At 34.3% G+C, this 15,340-nt stretch overlaps 1 protein-coding gene across 1 annotated transcript; it reads left to right on the top strand.

Moving 5' to 3' along the window:
- The first annotated feature begins 10,047 nt into the window (after positions 1–10,047).
- Positions 10,048–14,414, top strand: LOC141595295 (uncharacterized). The gene is made up of 7 exons (XM_074415262.1): positions 10,048–10,135; positions 11,484–11,869; positions 11,966–12,205; positions 12,314–12,434; positions 12,493–12,675; positions 12,844–12,943; positions 14,219–14,414. The coding sequence occupies exons 1-7, from the start codon at positions 10,048–10,050 to the stop codon at positions 14,412–14,414; spliced, it is 1,314 nt and encodes a 437-aa protein (XP_074271363.1).
- The last annotated feature ends 926 nt before the right edge of the window (positions 14,415–15,340 follow it).

Below are 15,340 nucleotides of genomic sequence, written 5' to 3'. Positions count from 1 at the left end.
TTTGAGTCGATTATAACCTCGGACTCTACACCTTGATTTGGATTCACCGTTACAAAGAACATCATCTATAACATTGGTTTGGGAGTTCTTATTTTGAGTGGATGTTATAGTATCATCAACTATAACTTTATCCTTCTCCTTTTTGTCTTTTGAGGAACGATCTAGTTCATCGTTTATTCCCTCAATTTCGTTATCCTCTAATTCCAAATCCGGGGGATCATCTCTTGAGAGACGGAAGTCGGGTTCATCCAAGTCTTCTTCCTCATCCTGTAAAGGCTTATCGAACATGTTATCTTCATCAAAGATAACATGGACACTTTCTTCAATACAGAGAGTTCTCTTATTGAATACTTTATAAGCCTTGCTATGATCTGAGTATCCTATAAAAACCGCCTCATCACTCCTAGGGTCGAACTTACTTAAACGGTTTTTACCGTTATTATGTACAAAACATTTACTCCCAAAACAACGAAGATGGGAGATATTAGGTTTTCGACCTCTAAGGAGTTCATATGGGGTTTTCTTAAGGATAGGTCGGATCATAGCACGATTATGGATGTAGCAAGAAGTACTAATGGCTTGAGCCCAAAAGTTACGAGGTAAACCACTACACATAAGCATTGTACGTGCCATATCTTCTAAAGTTCTATTCATACGTTCAACGACACCGTTTTGTTGCGGAGTTCTTGGTGCGGAAAAGTTATGTCCTACACCATTAACTCTACAATATTCTATAAAGGTTTGATTATCAAATTCGGTGCCATGATCGGTTTAATAGATACTAGATTAGTCTTATATTTATTTTGAACACGTTTCATAAGACAATCAAATTCATCAAAAGTTTCATCTTTTGAATGAAGAAAGATAGGCCATACATACCTTGAGTAGTCGTCTACAAGAACAAAGACGTACCTTGATCCTCCTCTACTTCTTACCTTCATAGGTCCACATAAATCCATGTGTACTAATTCCAAGGCTTGTTCTGTGCTTACTACTCTTTTTGGCTTGAACGATGATCGTACTTGTTTACATCTTGCACATGTGTCACACATCTTTTCTTGGTCAAACTTGATCTTAGGTAACCCTTCTACCAAGTCCCATTTCTTGAGCTTGTTCAAGGTTAGAGAGCTAATGTGACCAAAACGCTTATGCCATAAACAAGGATCATCAAGAGTAACTTTCATACACGAAAAAGAGTTAGTAGGCACAGCATTTAAATCTACCATATACACGTTCCTTTTACGGTGGCCTTCAAGAATGACATTGCTAGTTCCTTCAATAATAATGCGACAACTATCAGTATGAAAGACTACTTTGTTACCTTTGTCGCATAGTTGAGATATGCTTAGCAAGTTGTGTTTTAGACCATCTACAAGATAAACGTCACTTATTGCGTGAGATTTGGAGATTCCGATTTTGCCAACTCCTATTACTTTTCCCTTTTTATTATCCCCCGAACGCGTCACTTTTCCTCCGTTGAAAGGCTTGAGTGAAAGAAACAGATTTTTGTCTCCGGTCATGTGTCTTGAACATCCACCGTCAAGATACCATTGGTTGTTTTCTTTCACTTCTTCCCGCAGAAAGGATTAGATACAATTTTTAGGTACCCAAGCTAAGTTGGGTCCCTTATGATTAGTTACTCTAAATATTAGATCCTTTCGAACCCAAATACTTCTAATCACCGTCTTTCTAACTTTAGGTTTATTTATCTTGGGAGGATTTCTAGGGTTAGGGTTTTCTCTAGGTCTCGGAACTTCTCTAGGTCTCTCTTGACTAGATGCCTTGTGAATAGGTTTACTAGGTTTAGATTTGCAAGGGCTTTGTGAGGTGCTAGGTTTCTTAGAGTAGTCAAAGGCCATGTCATAGAACCAACGGAATTTATTGTTCCTTTCTTCGTTAGGTTCGTCGGTGGGAGTTTCCTTATCCTCGTCAACTCGTGTCAACAGCTTTGGCATGTTCGGCATTCTTTCGTAAATCATGAGCCTTTTTGACACAATTGATTTGGATATGACCCGTATGACCACGGTAATTGCAAATCAAATATTCAGAAGATCAAAGATACTTCCTTTTTCTAAAATCAAAATCCGAAGGTGTTGATTTGCATTTAGAGTGATCTCTACGGCTATAGCACTCATGTCCTAACCCCATCTTCATATTATTGTCAGATTGTTCGGTTAGGAAGTTCAGGACTTTCGTGCTACCTTCCCATTTGTCATGCACCTTTCTAGCGTGTAGAAGAAGGTCTTTTAGGGTTTTAATTTCCTCTTGACATTTCGTGTGATCTACATCATTGTCCTTTTTAAAGTTGTCACGAAAGTCTTGGAATCGTTTGTTAAGAATGAACACAACATCGGTGTGGTGTTTCTTAACATTGATCATATCGGTCTTAGATTCTTTTAATTGCTTTGAAAGGGAATCTATCTCTTTCTTTTGATCCAAGATTACTTCTTCATTAGAAGTGACCTTAGCTTCCAAAAGTTCTCTGACTTTTCTAAGTTCTAAAGTTATAGCTTCATTAGCTATAACTTTGGCTTGAAGGTGCTTGATTTTAAGCTTTAGGTCGGAAGTTATAGCTTCATTAGCTATAACTTTGGACTCTAATTCCTTCTTTTCAGCCATAGTAGAATCTAATGTTGTAGCTTTCTCAAATTTGTAACTTTAGATTTCAACTTCTTAGCTTTAGTCTTGAGATTATGATTCTCTTCCGCAATATCGAGAATCTGTTCCTTTAGATCTTTCAATTCCAAATCCTGTTCATGGCACTTATCAAGAGATTGTTCAAAGAATTCAATTAGGGCACTTTTAGACAATTTCTTAACACGTTTTTTAAGCTCAAGGTAACTTACCTCTTCATCGTCATCTTCGTCCGATTCTCCAAGAAAACAATAGTTTGAGTGAGAGGTTGTGCTTTCATCATCACTTTGTCAAGATTAGGTCAAGACTAACACTTTGCTCGGACAAAGGTTAGCCACTTCGTCGTCTTCAGATTCCTCGTCATCTTCTGATTCAAGGTCTCCCCAACACGAAGCCATCATAACTTGCTTGAATTCTCTCTTTGTCTTCTCACGTTTCGTCTTGTCCTTTATCTTCTCCCATGTTGGACAATCTTTGATCATATGACCAGATTCTCCACATCTGAAGCAACCTCTATTTGCGAAAGATGACTTTGAGTCATTAACCTTTTTGTTGAATGACTTGTTGTTGTTGTTGTTAAAGGATGATTTTGTTTGTTTGTTTCAAATATTTTGTTTTTGAAACGGCGTGCAAATGTAAACAGCTTTCATCCTCTAATTCAGAGTCCACTTCTTCACTCTTTAAGGCCATACTCTTATTTCGGCTTGGTTCAGCGTCATCTTTGTTAAGAGTAATTTCATGGGCCATGAGAGCACCTATGAGTTCTTGATAGGATAGGTTTTCAAGATCTCGTGATTCCTCCATTGCAGTGACCTTAGCACGCCACTTTTTAGTAAGGCTCCTAAGAACCTTTCTAGCAATGTCCTCAGTACTGAATTTCCTACCTAGGTTTTTCAGTTCGTTTATAATGCTCGAAAATCTTGCAGACATGCTATCTAAGGACTCATTAGGCTCCATAATGAATAGCTCGTATTTTTGCATAAGCAAATCAATTCGGTGCTTCCTAACAATGGAAGTACCTTCATAAGCTAATTCGAGCCCATCCCATATCTCCTTGGCCGTGGAACAAGAGGAGAACCGATCAAACTCTGTGGAAGTCATTCCGTTTTGCAGAAGACTTATTGCTTTGGAGTTCTTTTCGGCTTTCTTGTAGTCGGCCTCGACATAGTCTTCTTCTTTCTTTTCATAGGTAGTGCCTTCCTCGGATGCCACAAGAATTTTATGCGGTCCGTTTTGAATAATCCTCCAAAGACTCCCAATCGTGTCCTTTCACATAGTGAGTCATCATGTTTTTCCATAATCCATAATTCTTCCCATCAAAGACGGGACACTTGAGATATTTGGAATCCATTTATCACGTGATAGGCGTGAATATAAAACAATAAGATAAATGAAAAACAAGATAGATCAACCTCTTTGCGGTTAGGCAATCAAGAGCACGAGGCTCTGATACCAATTGAAGAGTCTATTGATCCAAAATACTCAAGAGGGGGGGTGAATTGAGGATTTAAAACTTTATGAAAGCTTTTTCGATTATGTATGTATAATTAATTATTTAAAGTTTATTGATTAAACTTTAACTAATTAACTAATTAACAAATTAAAAACAAAGCAAATAAACGAAAGAAAGAGAGACACACGGATTTTTGAAGTGGTTCAATTTCACAAGTCGAAACCTACGTCCACTATTCTCGATTAATAAATTTAGTACCTTTCTCCGGATTACAAATTTACTAACCCAACTCGTACAACTAACTCTAGCAGTAACTCAATGAGTACCGTTAAATACTCGAGTGACTAACTTACGCTAATAAGAAAGCACTAATGATTCTTCTAATAGTTCACGTTAATGAACAAGTAAGCAATCAATTATAGCACTATTATCTTATAACGATAATGAAGAACAAGTATGCGAGTTTTTGTAAAGACACGACCTTTCGAAATTAGCAAATCGGTTTTCGTTAAAAACACACGGTTTGCTCTTTAAATTATGAAAAACAATTTTATGCTTAAGGTCTCTATTTTAGATGTTGCAAATGACAAAGTATTTATAGGCAAAGAGAAGGAGAGCTACACGGTTTCAAGGAAACCTAATAGTCAATAATAAGATATAATTATAAATTATATCTTCTTATTATCTCTTACCTAAAAGCCATAGAAGATAATAAAGAATATTCTAAAAGATAGAATATAATCTTTCTAATATTATCTTTACTATAAATTCTAAGATTATGATAAGATTTCCTAAAACAAGAAAATCTTTTACCATAAACAAATATATAAGTAAGATATACAAGATATGTAAAGATTATTTTATAGAATAAAATCTTTACCTAATCTCTTAGGCAACACGGCATAACACGGCTCATGGGCTCGTGAATCCATGCAAACCCTAATCTTGTTATATAATTAGAATTTAGGTTTTAAGAGAGGCTAGATGGAAACCCTAATTGATAGTAGAGTCCAACTCATAAGTCGACCCAAAAGCTATCAATTAACGCCAACCATAAAACCGGACTCCTCACTAAACCGGGCTTTACAAAATAAATACTTTCATTAAAACATATAAAATAGTCTTTAAGAAATTGTAAAACAATTTTCGAACCATTTAAAAGTCGTGTATAAAAACTCAGCATTTCAATGTTATAGTAGAAGAGCTATAACATTGAGCTCTTTTACTAGTAATGTTATAGCTGCAAAGCTATAACTTCACTAATTAAGAAACTCATTCTTGATTACCACTACGAGATAATCACCTATACTATTCTAATCTTCAGGGAGATCTTCGAGTATAGGCTACATCATCATCCAAGCTTGATTAATCTTCTAGAAGAACTCCGTCTTCACATAATGCTTGAACGAACCTTCGAATTGTTTGATCTTTAAACAAGGACTTGAACTTCTCATGTGTACATCACAATCTTCTTGGTTGCTCGTAATAAGTTAATGCTAAAACACTTAACAAACAATTACACGCAACAAGTATAAAACATGTAAGGCACCTTGACATCATCAAAACATAAACATATAAGCTATATGGTCCAACAGAAATAAAGGAAAGATTAACATTTATCGTCTAGAAATATTTAACTTGTGAAACTATTTAACAAGTTCCCATTTATATAATGATCTCCCACTGAATTATATAAATGATTCCAAGATCCAATTTTATATAAACACGGGCACGGTGGACCGATTCAACCCATATTTATATAAATTTGGTGAGTCAACATTTTGACTGATTCTACTACTAGATCTCTTGGTTGACGGATTTTCTTAAAATCTATCTTTTAGCCCCAGAATAAATATGGGCACGGTGGACAGATTCAAACCATATTTATCCCGTTGAGTCCAACCAATTTTCACTCGTAATAACTTTTATTACCCTACTTACCCAACGTAAAAAGAGTGTACCTCGGTGATCCGAACCTACCTCTAATGAAGAAGGGATTCATAGGTGCTATTATTTGGTAAGGCTTAATCTCAATTTTAAACAAAATGTGAGAGATCTTATCAATTTAATTGTCTATCACTTTTAAGTGAACAAAATTAGTGAATGCTAGACGATTAAATCGATAACAACAAAAAAAATAAAATAAAATAAAACATGTAGTGACGATTTGGCATGAATGCATAAAAGAATTAAAACAAACAAGTCCTAATATGGCCACCTAGTTAATCTAATTAACTAAAATTATTACACTTCGGAAACCAACTCCTTGGTCCCTTGAGTCTTCATAAATTGGCCTCCTTCTTTAGGATTTCGAAACGCCTTTCCGAAAACACCGTCTTCATGAAAACTCCGTCTTTAGTAACTTCATCTAATTACTAATAATTAAATTACATAACAATACCCTATTATACAATTTGTAATAAAATTAAAATAAAACTATTAATTAATTACAAATTAGGCGATGCGAAATCGCAATTAATTACAAAAGAAGTCAATATTCCCTTACATTTCGGGAAATACCAACTTCTACCTATGGCCATATTAGGAAAAATTACATAATTATAATTCTAAAAAAAAACATTCATCTAAATGAATAATAAAATGCATTATTGAAAATGACATGCCAAATCGTCTAACTTACCAACAACGATCATTTGAGCTTGCCTTGACGGAATTTTTACCAATAAAAATTCATAATCAATTCTTAAAACACTTTTAAGACTTACTTATCATAATAATCTGGTCTAATATCAAAATAATTATTCTCAACAATTATCTTGAATTTATATGGGAATTAAAACACAATTGTGACAAAAAATGATATAATAATTCACAATTATCATACAAAAATTCCATTTAATATAAAACTTTATGGAAAAATAAATTTCAAAACCATGAAGATTCTGGTCTTACACCAAAAATGCCATGCAAGTGAAAATTTTTGATTTTAAAATTTATTTAAAACGATTTCACAATTTAATCGGTAAAGCGACAATTTTTACGATTTAATTCTAAATCAAACCATAAAAATTGAAATGACTTAAAATAAAATTTTGAACATTTTGGAAACATTTCCAGGAGCTAAAAATTCAGAAATTTCGAGCCCTAAAGTTAAATCAATATTTATTTACAAAATAACCATTATTTACCCATTTTTATCAAATAAAAATCAATAAACTACCTAAATTAATCACATTAACCTAAAGTATCTACTTATCTCATAAATAGAATATGCATGTGGTTATTTATAAATAAATATGCATAAAATTAACATGCAATCAATTTTAATTAACTCTTAATTAATTTTAATGCATTTTTACTCAATTTTATGCCGCTTAAGCTATAAAAAGTGAAAAAATTTAACAAAAATCAAATTTTTGCCCCATATCATCCTAAGACCAGATTATTTACATGCAAGACTATATTATGTGATAAAATGAATTTTAGTAACATAATATCAATTTTATTAATTTATCTCATAAATTACTAAAATCGTCTTAAGACAACATGCATGTATTTAACAATGCTCTGATACCACTTGTTAGTTATTTAGACCAAATTAATACTCATCTTATGATATTAAAATTACAAATTAATTTAATGTGGTCTAAATCTACATGCATGCAAATAAAATGTATAAAAGATGGTATTAAACCATCTTAAGACAAAAGTTCCTTACATTGCTATAAGGCAAATATGGCACTACAAAGGTCTCCTACCTTTATAGTTCTTTAGCTATTCAACTATAGATGATCCTCCAAGAACACCAATTACCAATATAGGTAATCTCCTTTGGTGGCACCCAAGATTAACCCAAAATACTACTAAAATTAATAACTAGTTATAGTAGTAGTAACCATGTAATTGTATATTTGATGTACTAATTAATATTATTACTTTGATAATATTATTAGTTAGTTTTTATATGTGTTTTATGATGAAAATTATGAACAATTTGGTCTCTTGGTGATGAAGAGAAACCGGCCAAAGCACCCTTAAAGACCAAATATTTCTTCAAATTTTTCCAACATATTAAATGGTGTAATTGCATGGGTATTTATAGGCAAATGTGGAGACAATATTAAGTGGAAAAATGCCACTTAATGGACACTTGTGATGTCATCATAAAACCGGTACAAGTGGACATATTTGAGTCCATTTCGGTTTTCGACATTTGCCCACAAATGCTTATAAGTCTTATATTTAATTATCTTACATAATTAAATATTAATTTAATTATTTAACACTTAAATAATACAAATTAACTACCAATGACTACTTAACCATTAAGTAATCATAAGAACATTTTATCAACATACAATATGTCGATATTATCCGACTTAGCTAATTTTACAACCTCTTGTAAAAATTAAATAGCTAATTAATTCCATCTCAAAACAAAAAACACATATCACATAAAATTAATTAATTAACAATTAATTAATAAATTCTAATCATTTATTATTTAAATATCTCATAATTAAATAATAAATCTCTTTGTCCCGAGTTCGTAACCCGTCATCAAATAATACATTTATGTGACTAACTAAGAGTCAAATAATACAAGGAATTAATTATCTCGTATCTCATACAAACAATTAATTTATTCTATTTGGGCGTCATCCTATAGGTGTGACCTAAAGGGATCAGCTGATCACCGCCGTCACACGACAGTAATGTCAAACTCTAGTCAGCCAATCATTACCGATTAACGATGACCAGCTGACAAATAAATAAAATAAATCCCCGATATTCCTTTTACGAAATTTAATATGTAAACGCACTCATTGTGGAGGACACTACTCCAACACAATCTGCCGTGGGAGGTGATTGAGGGTTTCATCAGGCGAATTTGGACGAAGTTTAACATTGACAAAATATCATTCATGCTTAATGGAGTATTCCTGGTTCGCTTTAAGACAATGGAAATTAAAGAAAAGGTACTTGATTTTAGACATTATCTTTTTGATAATAAGCCAATGATTGTTAAGGCATGGGAGAGGGACATAGAGATGAAAAAGGAGGATGTACAGTGTGTGCCTGCGTGGATTAGGCTTCACAATTTGCCTCTAAAGCTTTGGGAAAAGGGATTACCTAAAATCACAGGCATTGTGGGCAAATATGTCAAGAGTGATATAGCAACAGAAGAGAGAACCAGATTAGGGTTTGCAAGAGTGATGGTGAAACTGGTCGTGGATCAAGAGCCGCCATCCAAAATTTGTTTTAAAGATGAAAGAGGTGTAGTGATATGTGTTGAGGTTGAATATGAGTGGAAGCCAGTCAAATGCAAGAAGTGTCAGGGGATGGGGCATGAAATGGAGCAATGTAGGAGAGGCAGTAATCTGAGGAAGAAGGCTATTTTCAAGAAAGTCTGGAGACTAGTCGTGCACACTGATAAGCCTAAGAACACACCTCAGGCAGACCAAGTGATCCAAATCAAATCTGTGCCCTCACCAATGAGGGTGATACATATACCAGTCAAGAGACTAGTTCTAATAAGTAGGGGAGGTAAGCCACAAGAAGTAGCAAAGGATGGATATAGCAGGGAATCATTTGGGGACCACTCTTATAAGGAGATACTCAAATCCCCTGGGAAAACAGTTGTTGTGCAATATGATAATGATAATCCCTCAAAATTATCTTATGGATAGTTTAGGATTTTGGAATGTGAGAGGCATGAATACAGTAGGAAAACAAAAAGCTATTAATTTTTTCTTACAAAATAAAGGTGTTGCTTTATTTGGTTTATTAGAAAAAAAATAAAGTGTAAAGTTTTTGATAAGGTTGTTAACGGATTCAATAATTGGTGTATTTCTACTAATAATGGATATCATAATGGGGGGAGATTCTGGATCCTTTTGCAGCGTAAGACTTTTAGGGTTCACTTCCTGGAATACAATGCTCAATTTATTCATATGAAGGTTGAATCCTTGGTAAGTAGGGATACCTTTTATCTGACCATGGTGTATTCTTTCAATGGTGTTAATGATAAAGTCCCTGTATGGGGTTATCTGAGGAGAATAGCAGGGACAACTGTAGGGCCTTGGTGTTACTTATTTAGACCAAATTAGACTCATCTTATGATGTCAAAATTACTAACTAATTTATCTAGTGGTCTAAATCTAAATGCATGCCAAGATAAATAACATAAAGATGGTGTAAAACCATCTTAAGAGAAATTTCCTTACATTGATGGTCGAAATATATATTGGCACAACTAAAAGACTCCTTCTTTTAGTTGTTCTTGTGCTAATAGATGGTGGATGATCCTCCAAAACCCAAATTACCAACTTAGGTTATCGCCTTTGGTGGCACCCAAGATTATCCCAAAAGACTACTAAAATTACTAACTAGATAATAGTAGTAGTAACCTTGTATTATGTAATATTATTACACTAATAATATTAGTAGATGTATTATTATTTTTGTGTGATTTGATTTTGTGATCAACTAATTGAGCAAGTAATTATAGAGAAAAAGATGAAGAAAATGGACCTCTTTTTCCTTCTATAATGATCCGGCCAAAGAGAGTTTTTTTGGGTGATTTTTTTTCTAAATTTTTCATCCCTTGCATGTGATATAATGTGAGGTATTTATAGTCCTCAAAATGTAAACAATTGAGAAACATTAGATAGTGGAAACATGCCAACCCACATGGTGTGATTTCATCACATAAATGGCGGCACATGTGGTTTATCGGGTCCATTTCGATTTTGGACATTTGTCCCACAAATGCTTATAAGTCCTATATTTAATTATCTTACATAATTAAATATTAATTTGATTATTTAAAAATTAAATAATACAAATTAACAGCTAATAACCACTTGACCATTAAATAATATTGGACCATTTTATTAATATAAAATGTATCTTTATAAAACCTTATTAGCCAATTTTACAACCTTTTTAAAATTTAAATAGCTAATCACCTTTACCTCAAAACTTAATCACATTTCGTATAAATTTAATACATTAACTATTAATTATTAAATTTCAATTAACATTTATTAATTAATTATCGAATAATTAAATAATAAATCCCCTTGGCCTGAGTTCGTAACTCGTCATCAAATAATACATTCACTTGACTTATTTAAAAGTAAATTAATACAAGTATTTAATTAATTTGTATCTCATACAAATAATTAGATTTTCCAATTGGGCATCATCCTATAGGTGTGACCTTAAGGGATCAGCTGATCACCGCCGTCATACGACAGTAACGTCAAACTCTAGTCAGCCAATCATTACCAATTAATTATGACCAGCTGACAAATAAATAATAAATCCCTAATATTCCTTTTACGAGATTTAATATGTAAACGCACTTATTGTGGAGGACACTACTCCAACACTTGGGCCATATCTGAAGATTTCAACTGTGTCTTATCAGCAACTGAAAGAGTTGGGGGCAATGTTCCATCCACTGAGATGGAACCTTTCAAGGATTGTGTAGCAGACTGTGGTGTATTGGATATTGCTGCAACTGGTTCCTTGTTCACTTGGAACAATAAACAGAAGCCTGAGGAGAAGATATATAGCAGATTGGACAGAGTTTTGGTCAACAAAGCTTGGTGTAATCATCTACCTGATTTGTATGCTTATTTCCTTCCTGAGGGGATGTATGACCATACCCCATGTATTGTGAGTAGCTCTAAGAAGACTGAGAGGAAACGTAGCTTCAAATATTTTAACATGTGGGGAAGGTATAAAGATATTGTACCCATTGTCAGAAGCAATTGGCAAGTTAATGTAACTGGGACCCCTATGTTCAAGCTGGTGAAAAAGCTAAAACTTCTGAAATCTACCCTGAGACAATTGAATAAGGAAAAGTAGAGTGATATTGAAAATACAACTAATATCAAGCAAAAACAGGTGGAGGAACTCCAAGTTCAGCTTGGGAGGGATCCTTCTGATTTGCTGTTAAGAACTGCTGAGTATGAAGCAACACTTCAGCTAAAAGAGCTTAGTACAGCTAGGGACGGGTTCCTCTCTAAGAAAGCTAAGCACAAATGGGTAAAGGATAAGGATTCCAACAGTGCTTTCTTTCATGGCCTGCTCAAGCAAAGAAAACATGGGAATAAGGTTCTTAGGGTGGAAGACATATATGGGAAAGTATGTGATACACCTTAACAAATTCAAATTGCCTTCTTAGGAAATTATAGATAATTACTTGGGACCAGTCACGCCACAAAGAAGGTTCACATGAGCATCATTGATCAGGGACCTAGTTGGAGTCCCGGGGATTGTTCTATATTGCTTAGACCAGTCAATGGGAAAGAGGTTAGGGATGCTGTGTTCAGTATACTAGATATCAAGTCACCTGGACCAGATGGGTATACTAGTAAGTTATTTAAGGATGCTTGGGGAAGATAAGGGGAGATGTGATTGCTGTTGTCCAGAATTTCTTCCAGCAGAGAAGGTTACTTGCACAAATCAATGCCACTTAATAAGATTATATGAGAGACCCAATGCTTCATCCAAGTGCCTCTTTAAAATTGACTTGCAAAAAGCCTATGATACTGTGGAATGGAAGTTTGTGGAGACGCTTCTGAGAATGCTTAAGTTTCAACCTGAATTCCAAAGTATGGTAATGCAATGTATTACCACGGCTTCCTTCTCCCTGTCCATTAATGGAGAAATGTTTGGATAAGTCCATGGCAAGAGAGGGCTCAGACTAGGAGATCCCTTGTCCTCACTTCTATTCACCCTTTCTATGGAGTATTTAACAAGATCTTTGAAGTATGTTGCAGCTAAGTATGATTTCAATTACCATCCTATGTGTAAACAGCAAAGGCTAGCCTGTCTTATGTTTGCTGATGATGTTTTCATGTTCAGCGAAGGAGATACAAGGTCTATGATGCTTCTGTGTTGGAGTATGTGTCCTTGACAATAATGCGATCACATGTTTAAATCTCATGATAAGAATACATGAGGGAAAGTTATACTTTATTGTCAACTGATCCACATTAATCGGTAATGGTTGGCTGACTAGAGTTTGACACTATTGTCGTATGACAGTGGTGATTAGTTGATCCCTTAAGGTCATACCTATAGGGTAACGCTCTCAATTAATAAATTAATTAATTGTATGATGATACAAGTTAATTAATCCTTTAAATTAGATGATGTTTTTTTATATTGTTTATGAAACAATTATAATTAGAATGAATAATGTATTATAATCACAAGGCGTTGTGAATTATAATTCTATGGTCCATTTTAAGTATAAGTAATCGTGTATTGCTATTTGTATTATTTATTTTGTATGGAATGATTTTTAATAAGTTAATTAAATTGATACATGTCTAGTAACATGTCACATTTGTCACAAGTTACAAATGACAGAATTATAAACTTAAAATAGATTCCATGTTACATATAGAAACCGGTTTTTCTATAGGGATGGGGGACATTTGTGCTTTAGGTTTAAATGCTAGAGACAACCCTATAATGCATGGAAAAGGGATTGGTCACTTTAGGTTGTCTTGTGAAGAACAATTGAGGAAAATTATAAGAAAGGGTTGGCCTTATTTCCCTTGACCTACCTTGTCCCCTTTCACCTCTCTCTATTATTAGAGTTGTTTTTCCCTCATGCAAAATTTATTCTAATGCCATAATTTATTTTATTTCTCTATAAATATTTTGAGAGAGAAAGAAAATATTAACATCATTCTAAAATACTAATATTATGATCTAATTACTAGTAGTAGTAATAATTCATATTAGTTAAATTTAAAGAAACATCTACTAATTTCTAGTAATAAAATTAGTAAATGTATTGAGAGGGATTACCTTAGTACAATCCTTAAAGAGTAGATCTTGCAATTGGATCTAAGGGTTTTTGGGACACTCGTTTTTTTCTTAAAGAAGACTAATTTGGTAGGAGTCCAATTAGTATAAACCCATTCGGCCACCATTGTAAGAATGACTAATTCTTCTCTTTTATTGAATTTGTTTTGCATGCATAAGATCTTATATTAGTTTTATGACTATACTAAATCACTTAGTTATTAGAGATGTCTAATAAGAGTTAAATGAATCTTTCATTCTGTTACAATCCTTCTCAACTTTCTCTAAAGCATCTGGCTTGAGGATTAGTTTTGCTAAGTCCCATGCATATTTCAGAGGGGTACCAGATCAGATCAAACAAGATATTTTAAGTGTGCCAGGCTTTGCTGAAGGATTGCTACCTTTTAAGAATTTGGGAATGCCGATACAAACTACTAGACTCAAAAAATGGATTGTGCTTGCCTGGTTGAGAAGATATGTGGCAGAATCCATAATTATGGTGCAAGAAAATTCTCCTATGCAGGGAAACTAGTCTTGGGAAATCAGTCCTTAACACTCTGCATTCCTACTGGGCCTCTATGTTCATTATACCTATGGGCATCATCAAGAGCCTGTGACAACCCATACTCCAAGTGCCTTACCAGGACCACTTAAGGTATGAGAACGTCACCATCTCGGTTACTCGAAGCAATAATATTCAAATAGAAAATAACGAAACATATTTAAATGATAGTAAAGTTTAAGTGATACAAACCAAACTCCAAAAACTGTTAAAAGGAAATACAAGGTTCTCAAAACTGACAACTACTAAACAACTACAAAATGTTCGACACAACGGAAGACTTCTAAAACTGCAACTTAATGACTCATCCCAGCTATCCCATGCGCATCGTCTCATACGTGCTCAATAACTGCTCACCACCACCAAATGGATCACCACAGTTTTTAAAACATTTAAATGGGGTCAGTACTGATTACATAAAAAAATGCCACAATGTAACAGAAACACAAACAATCCAAACAGCTCAAACAATCTCCAATCTCCATCTCCAATCTCCACACAACTGACTACACACTAAAGTGTGTGGCCCTGCCAGAGTACCCATCGCAACAAGTACTCCACGCCGCCAGTGGAGGACCGCAGCCGTACCCACCAAATCCCCGCTCATCTCCATCGAGCGATAAACCCAAGTTCATTAATGTGCACATCCCCTCTGTGACGGGTTCCACAGAGGGCGAATCAAGGGCGTGAAGCCACTCCCGCAAGTGACTCCACTCAGCCAGGGACGCGCCCCGAAGATCACAGACAGTTACACATTCAATCAACACTATACTACCAACAACCATCAAAATCAAACCAACAATATAATTAACCAACAATCACCATCACAAACACCACACATTATGTAGCCAATCCTGAGTAGGGAAATCCTACCTGGAGCAGCAATCACCAACATC

The sequence above is a fragment of the Silene latifolia genome, chromosome 8 (assembly GCF_048544455.1).
Source record: "Silene latifolia isolate original U9 population chromosome 8, ASM4854445v1, whole genome shotgun sequence".
Taxonomy (NCBI): Eukaryota; Viridiplantae; Streptophyta; class Magnoliopsida; order Caryophyllales; family Caryophyllaceae; genus Silene; species Silene latifolia.
The sequence above is the reverse complement of the archived record's forward strand: the minus strand, read 5'-3'. Positions and strand labels throughout refer to the sequence as shown.